At 43.2% G+C, this 17,478-nt stretch overlaps 1 protein-coding gene across 1 annotated transcript in view; it reads right to left on the minus strand.

Moving 5' to 3' along the window:
* Positions 1-6,556: 6,556 nt before the first annotated feature.
* Positions 6,557-17,478, minus strand: part of LOC141983088 (ATP-dependent translocase ABCB1-like) — a 59,779-nt gene continuing 48,857 nt past the window's right edge. Inside the window, exons 24-29 of the mRNA XM_074945801.1 lie at positions 15,416-15,502; positions 14,695-14,851; positions 12,294-12,491; positions 11,201-11,407; positions 10,083-10,229; positions 6,557-8,567 (exon numbers count right to left, since the gene is read on the minus strand). Of these exons, the coding sequence (XP_074801902.1) occupies positions 8,370-8,567; positions 10,083-10,229; positions 11,201-11,407; positions 12,294-12,491; positions 14,695-14,851; positions 15,416-15,502 (994 nt within the window). The 3' untranslated portion in view covers positions 6,557-8,369. The remainder of the gene's footprint in view (positions 8,568-10,082; positions 10,230-11,200; positions 11,408-12,293; positions 12,492-14,694; positions 14,852-15,415; positions 15,503-17,478) is intronic.

The raw sequence follows: 17,478 nt of genomic DNA on the forward strand, positions 1-17,478 counted from the left end.
TGAGGTCCCTCCAGATTATCCCCTGGACCTCTATTCCACTGTTTCCTTTAGGGAACCTGTCGCACCTTTAGGGAATCTGTCGTACCACTCTCTGTGAGGATGAGGTGTGAAAGTAGCATCTCTGTTAGAAGGCTGGTCTATACTCTCTCCAGTGGACACTTAGTGGGGCAGGGAGAGATGGTTTGGTTTGTGCCACATTGTCAGCAGCAGCTCCTCCAGCTTTTCTCCAAAAAGAAGGAAACCAGTAAACTTGGCCAAGCATAGGATCTGCTTAGCGTGATTGTCCATCTTCTAGGGTTTGAGCCATAGCTGGCAGCTGGCTACATGGCCTTGGGTAGCGAACTTTATTGCATCTGTTTAAACATTAGGTACAAATGCTATTGCTAAGGAGACTTTTGTTAAAGTGGAGCCAAAGTCAGGGTGATCTCTGTCCTTGAGGCTTGGAGCCCTTCCAGCCAGGAAAGGAGCTGCTCTTGCAAAGCAGGTAGCTGCCAGGGACACTCAGAGGGTGGCCTCCACCTTTCTATCCTTGGGATCCTTAGGGTAGAACTCCCTTCTGAGGGAATAACCATATCCCTGGTGAGGGATGCTACAGTGGTGCCAAGCTTCTCAGCAATAGACCCCCTTTGGTTTCTAAATGTTTAGAGAACCTGAAGTCACTCTTGTCAATGTGCGTGCCCTGACCCAGCTTGTTCCATTTATCCCAAATCACTTTATTAAAGGAGGAGTGAAGGAGGAGGTCTCGCAGCCTCAGGGGATGAATTTGAGGGGAGGAATTTACTCTGAGGCTTACTCTCAAGAGCCCACTCAGGCTGGATTTGAATTGTGGAAACAACATTGTTGCACAACAGCTTGAAATTTCTCAGGTGGGGGGAAAAAACAACTTTGCTGCATTCACGCCCTTTCTGTTTGGATTCAGAACAAGACAGCTCACCTTCCTCAGTGGAGGAAGTGGAGGAGGAGAGTCAGAGGACTCTGTCTCCTGGATTTTTGTGTGTGACTTTTCTTTCCTTTTTCGTAACCTTTTTAGGGTGCTCTGGGAGCATATATGGTCTGCTGCAGCTTTGGTGAGGGCTTTTACTGCTTGCCTTCCATAGGTTCTGCAGCACTCTTGAGAGGTCTGTCTCAGACTCCTTTCCTGCTGGGTCCCATTCCTCCTGGGAGATGTCTGTGACCTACTGGTCGGCTTGAGAGGGAGCGGGGGGCTGATTAGAAGTCTTGCTTCTTTCCCCAGGGCTCTCAGGTCCCACTTTTAGACTTGGGGAGGGATTTGTGGCCCTCCAAGTCTCCCCTCTTTGTTCTGTTGGGGCCCCTGGGACTTGCCCCCTGAGTAGAGTGGTCAGAGAGGATCATCCTCGCTTTCGGAGCCTCTCCCTGCTCTGCACCCAGGTTCCTAGTCCATTTGATCCCTGTTGGAGTTGTGGCTGCCTTGGTAGATGTAATGGGGTTTGCTCACCTCTCTGGCACCTCCTGCTGGAGGTCTTTGGAATTAGCGCTGCATGGTAGCACACCCTTTTTGGGTGGTGCCTTGCTGCTATCACTCCTGCTCTAGGACCCACATCTCTTCAAGGACCACAGCATCCCCTTCAGCGACACAGCCCTCTGGTCGTGCCACACTCTGTGCTCCCCCTTTCCGGGGGACCTGAAATCCACTGTTCAGCCACTTCCCTTAATGGCAACTGCAGCAAATTGTCTGGCCACTTACTCGTGGCCCAGCATCCTCTTTGTCCTTGCCTCAGGGCCTCAGCCTGTAAACCCCAGCAGCGAGGCAGGAGCTGTTTCTTGCTCCCCCAGTCCCTGCTCGCAGCACTGCTCTGACCAGGGTGCTGGCAGTTCTCTCAGCACCTCCAGAGACACAGTCCTTCCTTCCTAGATCCCACCAGAGAACTGCCCTCATCTGCCCTGCGGCTCCCTTTTTATATGTGCCTACTTGGCCATGATTGGCTGCTCCCTTCAGCCCTTCTCTGATAGGCTGTACAGGAGGCAGCCACCGTAGGGCTCTATTAACCCCTTAGAGCCCAGTGTGGGGCAGGAACTCCACCACAGTGGGTAAGGGACCCCATTTGCCTGTCTGACTCCTAGCCTCAGGACCTAACAGAGTCAGGGAGGGAAGGGGAGGCTGGAAGCAGGCAGCCTCACCTACAGAGTACTGCATGGATTATACCCTGTGCTTTCTTGGCTATTCTGCCATGCCTGCAAGGGGCAGAGGAGCTGGCAGGGAGATAGTGCAGCAGAGCTCAGAGACGGTTAAACCCCCAAGTGGTTAACTGACCCAGGAAGGAGAGGAATCTTGGAAAGGGAGAACGCTGCTCCCCACTGCCCAAAAACTGGGCAGAAACAGCTCAAATTGCAAAGTACAGGCAGGAGCAACAGAAACTGCCCCAGTCTGGTGCAGTGGAGGCAGAGAATCTGGCAGCAAGCAGCAGCAGAGGAGGTATGGCCAGAGCGGGTGGAGCTGATCTGCCTCCATGAAGCTGCAAGAGCGGAGAGCAGCCTGGATGCCCAGAATTGTGGGAGACACTGGGCTGCAGAAAGCACTCCAGACAAGCCGCTTAACCACTGACTTGTACAGTGTGTGTGTTAGTGGTGAAAGGACTATTTCTACCATTAGGGTTACTATGGCAATGATTTCCACATACACTGGCATTTAAGTGGCAATCATGCAGCAGTTAACTTTGCTTGAAATAAGTCTAGTTGAAATGGTAGATGTACTGTGGGAGTACTTATATGGGTGGATATGAAGTATGTTACAGGCATGCAAGGCTACAGAGGGAGCAGCCTGATAAATTTCTCTACTGTAAGCAAAGCCTGTCTTCAAACGGAGGCTCTTCCAAAGTTTTGCTCTGTCATTGTGTCCCTTTTTTCTCCAGGTGTAGGAGAATGACGCAAGACACTGCCAGATCTATGTATGTGTCATTTGAACCCCTTTCTCCTTTGGGACTAGAAAAGTTAGTATCTGTATGATAGGAACTGGCCCCAACAATGCAGTAGCATTAGGGGTTGCAACAATGTTGTAAGTGCTAGTGTAGATGGGCTTGGGCATTTTTATCACAATGCCATGAAAACCTTCCCTGAAAGGTGGTAAAAAAGTTCCCAATCCCAGTCTACAGTAGCAGCTTAGCATTAGTGCAGCAGCACTGTTACTGTAACACGTGTACTAAAGCATAGAGTGTAGTTGCACTCGGGTATTTTGAAGCTGTTTTTCAGCACCATTGCATCCGTTATCCATGGCGTAAGTTCTTGATCTACATTAGAACAGGCATTTTTATCCTGTGTCACAAGGGTAGCTATTTCCCTAGTGTAGACAAGGTCTTTGAAAGAGACAAAATGAGTGAGATAATCTCTTATTGGACCAACTTCTGGTGGTGAAAGAGAGAAGCTTTGAGGTTACACAGAGATCTTCTTCCTCCTGAGGAAGAGCTCTGTCTAAGCTTGAAAGGTTTTGCCTAGAGGGATTCTCTGTGTTTTGGATCTAATTACTCTGTAAGGTATCTACCATCCTGATTTTACAGGGTTGATTCCTTTACTCCTATTTACTTGGTTCCCCTAACTGGGAAAAGTCATATCCCATTAACATTTGGAGAAAAGCTGGAGAAACTGCTGGCTGACAATGTGGCATAAACCAAACCGTGACAGGAATTTTCCTAACTACTCATATGACATAAGACCTAAAAGCTCTTCATTAGCCAGACATATTCACAATTATAAACACATAAGTAAAAAAGTCATTGGTACAATATATGTCGATTGCAGCTGTCAAGGTTCCTCCCCCACTCTGAACTCTAGGGTACAGATGTGGGGTCCTGCATGAAAACCTCCTAAGCTTACCTTTACCAGCTTAGGTTAAAACTTCCCCAAGGTACAAATTAATTTTATCCTTTGTCCTTGGAATAACCGCTGCCACCACCAAACTCTAACTGGGTTTACTGGGAAACGTAGGTTGGACACGTCTTTCCCTCCAAAATCCTCCCAACCCTTGCACCCCACTTCCTGGGAAAGGTTTGGTAAAAATCCTCACCAATTTGCATAGGTGACCACAGACCCAAACCCTTGGATCTGAGAGCAATGAAAAAGCATTCAGTTTTCTTACAAGAAGACTTTTAATAGAAATAGAAGTAAATAGGAGTAAAGGAATCACCCCTGTAAAATCAGGATGGTAGATACCTTACAGAGTAATTAGATTCAAAACACAGAGAATCCCTCTAGGCAAAACCTTAAGTTACAAAAAAGACACACAGACAGAAATAGTCATTCTATTCAGCACAATTCTTTTCTCAGCCATTTAAAGAAATCATAATCTAACGCATACCTAGCTAGATTACTTACTAAAAGTTCTAAGACTCCATTCCTGTTCTATCTCCGGCAAAAGCAGCATACCAACAGACATACAGACCCTTTGTTTCTCTCCCTCCTCCCAGCTTTTGAAAGTATCTTGTCTCCTCATTGGTCATTTTGGTCAGGTGCCAGCGAGGTTACCTTTAGCTTCTTAACCCTTTACAGGTGAGAGGATTTTTCCTCTGGCCAGGAGGGATTTTAAAGGGGTTTACCCTTCCCTTTATATTTATGACAGCAGCCAAGAATAGACAGATTATTTATTGCCTGTCATGGATTGTATCACAAAATTTCATAAACTCGCTCAGAATTTAAATTAGACTCATAAAGCTAGTCCCTGGAAAATAAAGACACACTAATTTAGCATTTCAGCTGAATGGAATAAACAAACACTTTTTTATTTTTCAAAATGATAGCAAATCTGTTTTTAAAAGGGAGAAAGTTTCTAAGGATCTGAGGGTTGCAAATGGTGATTCCAATGAAATTCTTCCTTATCCCCATAAGGCCTTTAAGAAGTAGCTTCTTTATGGAGTTATACAATCCTCTACACTTTTTGGATTGGTGCGAATAGGAGTTTTATAGACTGTAGAGGAGGTAAAATATTTGGGAAGGAAACAAGGGGAACTTCAACACCCATTGGGATTGTCCTACACTAATGCAAATAAGAATACAAGGATATTTAACTCCTTAATACCAGCAGAACTGGCATCTTCTACTATCAGTTTGTCTAAGTATTTATACTATGCTCCTCACCATGGCTGAAGTTTGAATGAGCATGTATCAGTGTAAATTTGATCCCTAACCCCAAAGAGTTAATCAAATTTGACAGCAATTTATGCCGAATTTACAGGTGAGCTGAATGATTAATTATGTTGTGGCTGCTCTCCAAAATCTTGGTGCACTCTTGTTCTCTCACAACTTCATACATCAGCAATAGCCTAGCACACTTAGATAAGCGCTAACATAACGTACTTTGTGATGTACCTGTTTTATGCCCCCTCCCCCTTCTTCAAGGGGTTTGAGAGGCCATTAGAGTTAGTGAATAGATATGGGCTGATGTTTTTTCCAGAATGCTGACGACAGCCAGCATGGCAGGCCAGGCTCATGGCCACACTGGTGCAAACTGGCCACATAACCAGCCAGTTTGTGCAGGGGAGAAATCCTCTTAAGTAGGGGAACCCTCTGGCTTTGCAGGCCCAGACAGCCTGCAAACTGGCCAAGATACTGTCCAGAGGTAAGTGGCAAAGATGCTAGTAAGGTTTTATTCCGGCACCAAGTGTAGCAGATTTGGCCAGGCAGAAGCAGGTGGGGCTAAAATGACATTTTAGCCTACAGGTCCCCTGGAGTGGCTCCTCTCTCTTACACCAGGTTGTTGCCTGTTGGTCCCAGAATTTGGAATCTGCAAAGATGGCTTAATACCACCTTTGCCTCTTCACTGCTGGCCAGTATCTTGACCAATTTGCAGGCTGCCTGGGCCTCTCTCTCCAGTGGATCTGGACTGGAAAATGCAAGTGGGTATCTTTCAGTGATGGGGTGAGACTGGGGCAGAAATGAGAGTAGGCTGGTGGGAGGGGGGGTGATTATGGTGGATTGGAAGAAGCTACCAGAGAATATGGCTGATTACAGGACCCCCCAACCCCCATGGGTGTGAGTGTTTGGCCATCATTTGTTACCAAAGCTTGCAACACAAAGATCTGCTTAGATTCATGCAGCACAGTCCACATACTTTAACAGGCATTTGGTTGTGTGGGGTTTCTGTTGCAAATCTGAAGAAGAGTTTGTTCCGTTTTCTGGGTGTCTGGCTGTTTTATGTTGTCTGGAATTTGATTTTGTTGCATTGTGTTTTATTGCTCTGGATTGTAATTTTAAAGGGAGACTGATATTGGTGTGTATTATTTACACTGAAAATAAATAAATATTCTTTTAAGTAGTGGGGGTGTAGAATTGTGGAAGACTAAGTGAACTGACCCATGTTACCTTCATCGTATTTGCCATTTTCCTGTTAAAATTTCCTCCTTTGAAATACAAGTGAAGAGGCCAGATGTATACAGTGGGAGGTTTTCCAGATTCATTTTTTAAGAAGTGAGGTGCAGCCACAGAGCCGTGTCCTTTCCCCACAGATAAGATCAGCATCATCACTGAACGCATACTCCAAGCATAGACTAAAATACACTAAATAGAAAGAGCTGGTTGTTCTGGCCGCAGCAACTTCTAATCCCACAATATTTTAAAGAATGGTCTGATACTTGACACCTCCAGGCCTTTTATTTCAAAACGACTCTTCCAGAAATACAGACTTGATTGAATTTGGCTGGCTATTGCCACACACAGGAATGCACTGACGAACAATGTTAAGCAACATGCCAAGAACGATATACGTACAATCATCTTCCTGTGCGTCATATGTAACGCTGACACCTTTCTCTAAGATGGCAAAATGATGGGACCACATGCCTAATAGTTGTGGCAGCTCATATGTACTGTCGGTTGACTGAAGTAGAACCCTTTTCTAAACCTTTAATGTCCAATTGTGCATGTCTCCTCAAATGTTTTGCCCAGCTCTATTAAAACAAGTTCAAAGTTATCAGATTGGAAGCAGATTGAGCAGTGAAGCATTTTGGCCTCTACTCTACATTATCTGTGTTGATGTGACTATGAGATCCCATTAACTAGGTACAGATGTTATATAGTTCATACATTACATGGCCTTAAAATAAACTAAGTTTGGCAATCCCCTCCATGTAATATTTGAATGAATTTCCACATTATAGGCTTCAACTTTACCGTAAACTGACTTAACAATTGGTTCCAGTGAAAAAAAAAAAACAGACAAAGGGACACATTTGATTCCAGTTTGGATAACAGGGAAATACTGTGAGAACAGCCACTGATTTCTCTATAACCAGAAGTGAAAAGTCACTTTCCTGCACATGTCATGGTGGTGCCAGCAGAAACTCACCAGCCCCTCCCCATGTGTCTACAGAGGCTCAATGGCCTGTAGTGGAAGTAGCCCTTCCTGGTAGCTGCTGAGAAAAGCTGATTGGGGATGAGGATGAATGGGGAAGAGTGGCCACATGTATTTTGGTGAGGTTGAGAGCAAAGTTTATGTGTTTTTGTATTTTGTTTCCCTCAGACCTAGAAGCAGGGAAACAAAAGGGCAAAGGAGATTATAATTATTTTTAATTTTTGTCTGTCACAAGTAAGCAGTGGCATCTGAAAGTATGAAATATTCAAGCTCCTGTAGGGTGAAAATACTAAACCAAAACCAAAGGTGGTTTTGATTTTGTCCTTGGCAAACCAAAAGGTGAGTTTGCCAGAAGCAAACCCAAAACAGGGCTGACCGAGTCTGTCTGTCTCTCTAATAAGTAGATGACATATGTTCCTCAACTGTTGTTTAAGCATGATGGTTGACTATATTAAGGGAAAACCACACTGAGAATAAAATATTATAACAGCTGTGTAAACCACTATGACTATAGATGGATCAACATTTCTAAAACTCCATTTAAAAAGCTGAAAAAAATGCTTAAATCTAACTTCGCATGGTGAACCTCCACCCCCCCACCGTTTTTTGTTAAATAGCTATTTACATAGTTGACATTAATCAGCTCCAAAAAGGAGCCATCATAGTCATTGGGCCAATAATAATTATTTTTAAGTCTTTTTGAAATAGCCTTAATGGTTTCAAAAGAACCAGTAAGTTCTGTTAGGTCAATAATACAGGTTTTAACAATACATTTTTAAACAAACAGTTTGTGATCTATTTTGTCAATATATATTTCCATGAAAGGCTTGTAATCATTAATATAAAAGCAGTTTAAAATAAACCAGCATGCCCCAAAGGATCTTACCAATAGGATTAAGTAAACTAAAGCTGTGACACAAGGAAAAAATAAATGTCTGTTCTCTGTTTGTTTACTATGTGCCTATGTTTTGAACCTGCAGACATCTCAGTAATGAGATGCACTCATCCTTAATATTACTTAGCTGTGGGTTGTGTGCGTATTTATAAAAATAGATTAGTTGTAACATTAATGTTAATGAGAAACTTGCGCATTTACAAGTGCATAGTAATGTCCTTCCTTTGCCAGCAACTGGCTGTGAGTCCCTTGTTCCACTACTTTTCCATTATGAATCACTGCTATGACATCAGCGTTCTGGACAGTCGTCAAGCGGTGAGCAATAATAATGCAGGTTCGACCCTTCCTGGCATCGTCCAAGGCTTTCTGGACAATCTGCAGACAGATGCAGTGAAAAAACTTGTCATTACCTGGAGAATCTTCCCTTTCACAGGTTACACCTTTGCCTTTATAGTTCACGTTAGAACTTGGGTGTTCCTCACTGGGGTTTAGGAGTCAGTACTTCTGATGCATGAAGGAGGCCTCAAACACAGGGGCCTCATATTACAACCTTTATTTGTGTGAGTAATTCCACTGAAGTCACTGAGACTACTCTCATGAACAAGGGCTAGCAGAATGAGGTCCATAAGGAACTAGTTTGGACCAACATAAAAAACTTAGATTTACTATGCAACACAACTAATTTGCAGAGGTGTAATGAATTGTCTGTGATATTGGCTGCTTACCCAATGTGTGTGTTATATTTGACATTGCATGCTGTCTGTTAGTTTCTCTAAATTCGGCATGTAGTTGGAAACAACCTCTGTCCTCCCCCGGATATGCACTTGTCGGTCAGACATGCACAGTACTGAGATCATTTTGCAGAAAGCAGACCAGCCAAATACATAGACATGAATAAAACTTGCACGTTCATCGATAGCACCAGCAATGCCAGACACTTCTTGTTGCCCATAAAAATCCAAAATTCAGGATCCCGACATCTGCCTCACAACTGGATGGTATTTTGCATGGTTGCATTTTTCACTTCTACTGCATCTCTATCCAAATGAACAGTTTATTCGTCCCTGTGGAGTCTCCCTCCTCTCCTGGAGATGGTGTATGCCGTGAGGAAGCTCAGCCAGCTGAGCAGCAGAGGATAGCTTAATTACTCTCTCTTCACTGCACAGCATCTCCTGAGCGGTAGGAGGTGTTGCTGAAACCTTTTTTCCAAGCCAGCTGCTCCTGCATGTCACCTCTTACCCGCTGAATGCAGGTGGATCAAAGGACTGGGACGAGGACAGAAGCAGGACAACATTAAACTTCATTGTTCCATTCTGTCCTGACAGCCAGCAATTCTACTGGCAGAGTGGATCCCTCTCGGTCTCCGTAGCAACACCTGTTCACCCAGACAGAGCAGGAAAGAGACCCCCTTTGCTGCTAGTGTTGCTGGCTGAAGGGAAGAGGAAGGAACTGGTGATTTGCCTTACAAGGCCTCCTCTAGTAGATCACAGTCTACTGTTTGAAGACACCTGTCTCACAGACTCAGGAGTTGCTAATTATGAATGGGATTTTCCAAAGTGCTCAGCATTGGCCTAACTGTGAACGCATTAGAAGTCCCATTGACTTCATAACTGACTTTAACGGAACTGAGGCAGGCCAAAATTGAGCAGTTCTGAAAATCCCACTTTGTCTCCAGTCCCAAGTGTTGCTGAACACCATCAACTCCCAATTTAGACACCAGGAGTTGAGGGCACTCTACAAAAAGCAGGCCATAGACAGAGAGCGAGCTAAGGATTGTTGTGTGGAACTTCCAAAATTGTATTGTAGACGGAGCGTCTGTGTTCATGCACTGAAGCTTTCGAACCCCATAATTTTGTGTGTATTACAAATGGTATAATGCATATTACTAACCTTTTCACTTTCCGTGTCAAGAGCAGATGTGGCTTCATCTAGAAGCAGAACTGCTGGGTTACGAACTAGAGCACGAGCAATTGCTATTCTTTGTTTCTGACCTCCAGAAAGTTGTGCTCCTTTGTCACCCACTTGGGTATTATACTTCTGTATAAGTAAGTATTCGTTGTGAAGGAAAGTTAGAAACAGAAAGTTACATTCTCTGCTATTAAAAATATACTATATTAAGCATTTCCACCTTGAAAGAAAAAAGAAAAATGTAATTGTTTTTATTAATTAAAATTTTATAAGATTTTAGTAACTGTTTGAATCAAAATGCATCTCTACAGTTACACATATTGATAACTGCTCTGTAATGAAAATTCATCTCAGCATTAGAAAAAGACTAACTCCCAAGTGATGCAACCACTGATGTGTCTAGTCAAAGACACCTGTATTTATACATAATAGATCTCAAGAGACATTTATAATTTCAAGGCCCTAAAGACCCACACTCAGGAGGTGATCCTTTATTTCTTACACATCCAAAACTTTCTTCCATGTACATTTTCAAAAACTAGGTGGTAATGAAAAATAAATATTGTTTTTTTCAATTTTCAACTGTCATTTTCAATTTCTATGTAACTTTACAGTACGCCTGATTTCTTTGGGCTTTTCCAAGGTCTTTCTCCACTTTGAGAACTAAGTCCACGGCAAACATGAAGGTTAAGATGTACTTGAAACATTTTACCTTTCAGATAAGACTAAAACTAGAGAAAGTTTCAGCCAAAAACGGAAAAAGAATTGGCAAAGTTTATGAGGAAATGAAAATAAAGGTTTAGAATCAAATGTCTCTTTTATAGTTATATAACATCACTGTGATAGAGGAAAACAAGAAAACTGGAGCTCGGATTTTGCATTTGAATTAGCTAATTATGACTGTGAATGTGTTAAAACATATTGCAAGTTACATTTTTAAACATCAGCTTCCTATTTTCCTCTCTGAGAATTGACACACAAGAAAATAAGCTTTTTTTAAAAAACAAAAAAGCATATTGTTTTGCATTAATGGGAGTTGCTTAGCTAGGTCCCAGTGAATATTTACCCCAGACTGAGAATGGAAAGACATTTTCATTTACCTCTGGAAGATTTTCTATGAAGGTGTGAATATTTGCTGCTTTAGCTGCCTCTTCAATCTCATCCTGACTGACAACCCTACTGTTGTCTCCGTACTGGATATTTTCAGCAATGCTGCAGTCAAACAAAATAGGCTCCTGTGACACAATACCCAACTTGGACCTTAACCACTGCAAATGCAAAGACTTGGTATCGAATCCATCTGCAAACTAGAAACAGAAAAAGGGAAAAATAATTCCCTGCAGAATGCAATACTCCTTCTTAGGCATACAATGTAAACGTGAAACACGAATCTGTAAAAATCCTCTGACCTGTGTTAGAGTTACAGTAAAAGTAAAGTGGTTGGTGAACCACTTCTGATTTAATAATAGATGACCAGATCTTTCATCCAAAATTGAACTGAACCAAAAAAACTCTTCGAAAATTCAAGAGAAGCTCAGATAACCTTTTCCTCTCAGAATTATTTTTTTGTGCATGTCTAGCTCTTCTAGCTTCCGTAATAGATGTGGAATTGCCAATCTATAACGAGATGTGCCCACAGAATTTCCATCTTTACTGATGATGGCAGGTACCAGGGATCTCATGAGAAAGTCTGTTCATGAGCTTCTTAGATCTAGATGGTTGAAGAGCTCCGATAAGAATCCACATCTTTGGGCATTTATTCAAACATCCTTTGACTCACCCATCTCTAGGCTATTCTTTTTGGAGCTCCCATCATCATTAATAGGCCTTGCATCGAAAGTCTCACCAAGTGATGAATTAGACCTCAAATTGTGTCATGTTAACGTGAGTACAGGACTAGTGACAAGGGTTACATTATGGGAAGTATATTCTAATGCCCCCTCCAATATATCAAGTAAATCAACAAAGAGATGCAATCTAGTGATCTAAAGCCAGGATAGGGAGTCAGAAGATCCCGAGTTCTACTCCCGGTTCTACCTTATGCAAGTCCCAAGCCTTCTCTGCAGAACCGGGACCTGTAACACTTATCCACCTCAAGAGGGGTGTTGTGCGGATGTTTTAATGTTTGTAAAATAGTTTGAAGAACAGTTCTATAAGCTCTAAGGGTTAATAGCTGCACAAATCTCTTCTTACCACTTGTCCTGCCATAGGGTCATAAAATCTCTCCAGTAGCTGAATGGATGTGCTTTTGCCACAACCACTGCTCCCCACCAAGGCTAGCGTCTGTCCTTTATTAACCTTCAGGCTGAATCCTTGCAAAACTTGAGCTTCTGGTCTTGTAGGGTATACAAAATGGATATCCCTGAATTCAATGTTGCCATCAAACTGACTCTGGAAATGGTAGAAAATACAAATGTATGACAGAAGACCTGTCTATCTTGTACAGAAGCATCAAACACAACTCAGTATGGTCATTTAAATGAAGGTGTTGACAAGTCAATTGGAAATGGTATGGCATTTTCAAACCCAGAGCATTTTTGTCAGTTTATTATTGCTTAAATATGCAGTGACATTGGGTTGGTATCTTCTGTTTACAGGACCTCCTTCTTGAGGGGTTCTTTTCTGCATCTCTTTCTCATTTCTATCATTCCTTTTCAGCCTGGTTCACAAGAGCTATCATTACTTTAGGTAAGTAAACAACCCTAATACCTCTCTTTTATGTCACCAATGCATATAATCCAGACACTATCATTGTGTGTGGAAAACATAGTTCCTGCCCTTGGGAGTTCACTCTCTAAATAATGTAATTTAAACACACAGTACACAGGATGAACATAGTACAAGGTGAACATCAGATCTCAGATTGGGTTAAACATTTTTACTTTGATGGATTATTCATAGTTTTCAAGGACAACTATGTTTTAAGTGGTGGTTTGAATAAGGAAAGGGTAGTTGATTGGCTCTTTTATGTAGGAAGGGAGCTCTGAGTATAAGAGGTAGCAAGGAAGAAGACTTGAAGACAATGGTGAATGAAGGAGGAGATGTTAGGAGAGACTGTGGGAGCCTCGTCTGATGCCTTGGGGGTGGCACAGCTCCAGGACCACAATACCAGCACTGTGAGTACAATGGGCTGTGACAGCACCTAGAGAACTGGACTTTCAAGGTTTAAACTCTTTGGGCCAAATCTTAGCTTCACTGAAGTCAAAGGCAGCTGCTTCACTGGCATCAAGATTTGGCCTAGAGTGGTTGCACTTTCAATTAACGTCTTTATTTGCAAGAAGATATTTCCCCTGGACCACTAGTTGTCTGGGCATGTGGAGCTGACTCAGGAAAGTAGTCAAGCATGTGTGACTTAAAGTTGTGCACATGAGTTACTGGCATGCTTACAGTATGTGCCCGAGTCCTTTTCTGAATCAAGGCCACTATCCAAAAGCTAGAATTCGAAAGCAATTTCAAGTTTCTGAAAGGCTGGTTCTGCTTGTAAAAGCATTTATGGTCTCTCAGTGCTTTCCGTATGAAATGTGTTCAGTTTATAAATACAAAGATGAGTTTCTGTCAACTCTGGGCTTTGAGAGACAAGCTGAGTTCTTTCCATCTCACATATAATCACCAGGAACAAAAGGTTCTGCAGGCCAAGTTACATCCTCAGTAATACTTGTGCAACCCCTTTGACTTAAATGAGGTTACACAAAAGTTGTATGCAGTGTTGTTTAGCCATGTTGGTCCCCGGTTATTAGAGAGTCAACGTGGGTGAAGTAATAGCTTTTATGGAACCAACTTGTGTTGGTGAGAGAGACAAGCTTTCACAGAACTGAAGAAGAGCTCTGTCCAAGCTCAACAGCTTGTCTCTCTCACCGACATAATTTGTTCCAAGGAACGATATTAACTCACCCACCTTGACTCTCTTTTACACAGATGTAACTGACTGGAACTTAGCAAACAAGTCTGCGGACGATGCACAAGAAGGAACAGAATCTAACTCACTCTCCGACACAGCTGCATAGTAGACAGGAGTAAAAAGCAGTGAAAACATACTTGTATTGCTCAAGCATGTCTTCATTCCTGGGGAGACTGACACTGCTGCAATTGATTCAGCAGGTGTCGATGGCAGAGCGCTCTCTGATCGACTCCGGTACTCCACCGGAACAAGAAGAGTAAGGTAAGTCAATGGGAGAGTGTCTCCCATCAATGCAGAACAGTGAAGACACCGCGGTAAGTTAAGCTAAGCTACATCGAACCCAGTTACATTATTCACATAGCTAGAGTAGTGTAACTTAGGTCGACTTACCCCGGTACTGTAGACAAGGCCTCAGAATAGCCCCAAGGGAGAGAATAGGTGAATGAAATGTCATTCTTCCAGTCACTTTTCAGACTAGAACTGCACTTAAAAGTATTCTGTTAATTTCTCAAGCAAAAAGGTATTAAATGGCACTGAGCAAATATAAAATTAAGTTATTGCTATTAAATTTTACCTTACCTGTCTGGTCCTGTCTTCTGTGACATCGCAAAAGGCAATTTAACAAGATTAATACAATTAAGGACAATACAGTACCACCAGGTTTGTTAGTTTCAAGGACTTTCTAAATGGCCTTACCAGTTTTGTCCCTTCTTCACTATAGCTGTCAATTAAGGGTTTCTGATCCAAAAGCTGAAAGATTCGTTGGGCAGAAACTTTAGCTTTGCCAAAATCTGGTGCCAAAGAAATGGACTGCCCAACATTCAAAGCAGCATATAGAACTGAAGAAAAGGCTCTGAAAACCAAAACACAAAACATCTTTCAGTTCATCTAAAGAGAGACTTTTTTATTAGTGTTCATAAATTACAAATGTTGTTTTTGTTATTTAAAACAAACAAACAGACTTAACACTATCTCTAAATCCGAGAACTTTATGGCTTAGAAAAATTACACACACAGGATTAGAAACAGATTACAGCTACAAATATTTACAGCTACAAATATTTTTTTAATGGGTGGCTAATGGTATGTAATTTCTCCACGCAGAGGCATTTCACAAAGCCCGTTGTCTGCAATGAAGTGTCAGCAGTAAAAGTTTCTCCATAGTAAATAAACTGAGCCCGGCTCTATACATGCCAACACAACTGCTCCCATGCTTACTCTCCAAGAAATAACCCTTCTGCCTGAATTGAACTCCTGACCAGATTCTAAACTGTAGGACCTTTTGCACCATTGCCTCAGTAATTAGACTTATATACAATTAACATGTGTTGAAATCACTGTCTTTGGACTGATGTGTACTCACATAAATACATTTTCAAAGTTTGTATAACAATTAGCAATGAGCCAGGCCGCGAACCTGAAGACTGCTGCATCAAGAAAGTAGAGTGTACACTGGGCTATTCCATAGGTAAATCCATATAGGGGGGCTTTTGTTAGAGTGTCCCTGATAAAAGAAAAGATTTATGTTAAAGGAAAAAATGGTCAAGAAATGCCAAGAGCAGAGACTGGCTGGGAGAAGGTCAGACCTTTGGATTAGGGGTGGCAAACCCTATACCTCACTCACTCAAATAATAATGAATAAAGCTGCATGCTAGGGGCTCCATGAAGGTGCCTCTGGAGAGAGCTTATGGCAAATGAGATCTCTTCATCCCAACTAGCTGTTTGTTGGATAGGACCTTAGGATAAAATTACCTTTAATAGGCAAAAACTTTTAACACTTGAATGTTGGTTTCCAGAAGAAATGTTTATGGATGGCCAAAGCAATCTGACACAAAGCAAACTGATAATTTCGATAAGTCTCTTATGATCTTTGAATGCTTGAATTTTGAGACAATTTGGATAAATGTAGTGGTCACCATAGAAAAGTCAATGTTTACAACACAGCATAACTGAAGCACTGCAGATATTGCCTGTTCTGAGTACGGGAGGGGGAGGAGGGAGAGGGAGGAAGGGGAGTAGCAATTCAGACCCCACTGTGCAGTGGTGACCAATGTTGTTATGTGGGATGGTAAAACTGGTTTACCTTAATTACGTGCAGACTTTGCTGTGACAAAGAAACTGGTTCTGGTTCTGACAATACAATTTCTGCACATTTGAAATTTTCCATTCGGAAAAAAAGTAACAAAATATTTTATTCTGGGTTGGTTTGACCTGAACTGAAATACTTCTGCTTTGCACCCATAGCCATGTGACTCCGATAATGCATTATGCTACTCAGTCAGAGCGGAGACCACACTGCATCATGGGAGATGTAGTCCAAGCAGGGAGCCTGGCCCATGAGAGAGACAATGTTCCAAAACAGGGAAATGTAGTTGATGTTGAACTAGATGGAAACAAAAAGTTTCAGGTCAGTTAAAGAAAAGAAAAAAAAATTAAATATTTCAATTATTTGGGAATATAAAAATATTTTGTTTGGAGAGAAAATGCAAAAATGGAATGGATTTGCCATTTCTAAATTCATAGAATCTCAGGGTTGGAAGGGACCTCAGGAGATCTAGTCCAGGGGTCTCACACATGCGGCCTGCGGGCTGCACGCAGCCTGTGGGGTTATTTTCTGCGGCCTGCCAGCTCCCCGCGGCACCCCGCCCCCCTAGCATTTACTGAGAGCGGGTCCGGCCTGCCGTGCACCAGGGGCAAGGGCAGGCTCCCTGCCTGCCTGCCCTGCCCCCGCACTGCTCCAGGACCTTGGGCGGGGAAGGGAGGGAGGGAGGGGAGGACGGTGCACAGAGGTCTGTGTATTGCCCTGGCTGCGCCTCCACGTACCTCCCTTGAAGCTCCCATTGGCTGCGGTTCCCCGATCCCAGCCAGTGGAAGCTTCGGGGGAGGTACCTGGAGGAGCGGCCAGGGCAACACACAGACCCCTGTGCACCCGCCAGGTCCCAGCTGCTTCCTGGAGCAGAGCGGTGCAGGGGCAGGGCAGGGCAGGCAGGCTTCCCTGCCGGACCCACCCCCCGAATCCCCTGCCCTGAGCCCCCGCTGCACCCTGCACCTCTCCTGCACCCCCTGGGGGCGGGGTGGGGGGAGTTGAGATTGGGCAGGGAAGGGGCAGAGTGGGGGCAGGCCCAGGGCAGTGGGGGGGGGGTGTTCAGTGGTGCAGCCCTCAGGCCAATGTACTAGCTCTCATGTGGCCCTCGTAGTCATTTGAGTTTGAGATCCCTGATCTAGTCCAACCCCCTGCTCAAAGCAGGACCAATCCCCAATTTTTGCCCCAGATCCCTAAATGGCCCCCTCAAGGATTGAACTCACAACCCTGGGTTTAGCAGGCCAATGCTCAAACCACTGTGCTATCCCTCCCCCAAATTGACATTTTTCTAAAAAGTTTTCTTTCCGAGAAAAAATTTGATATATTTTCACTTTTTGTCCCAATTCAGAGCAAAACAGAGTTTGAAATATTAGAATTTCCCACAGGATGGAAATTCA

Source organism: Natator depressus, chromosome 2 (genome assembly GCF_965152275.1).
Source record: "Natator depressus isolate rNatDep1 chromosome 2, rNatDep2.hap1, whole genome shotgun sequence".
NCBI lineage: Eukaryota > Metazoa > Chordata > Testudines > Cheloniidae > Natator > Natator depressus.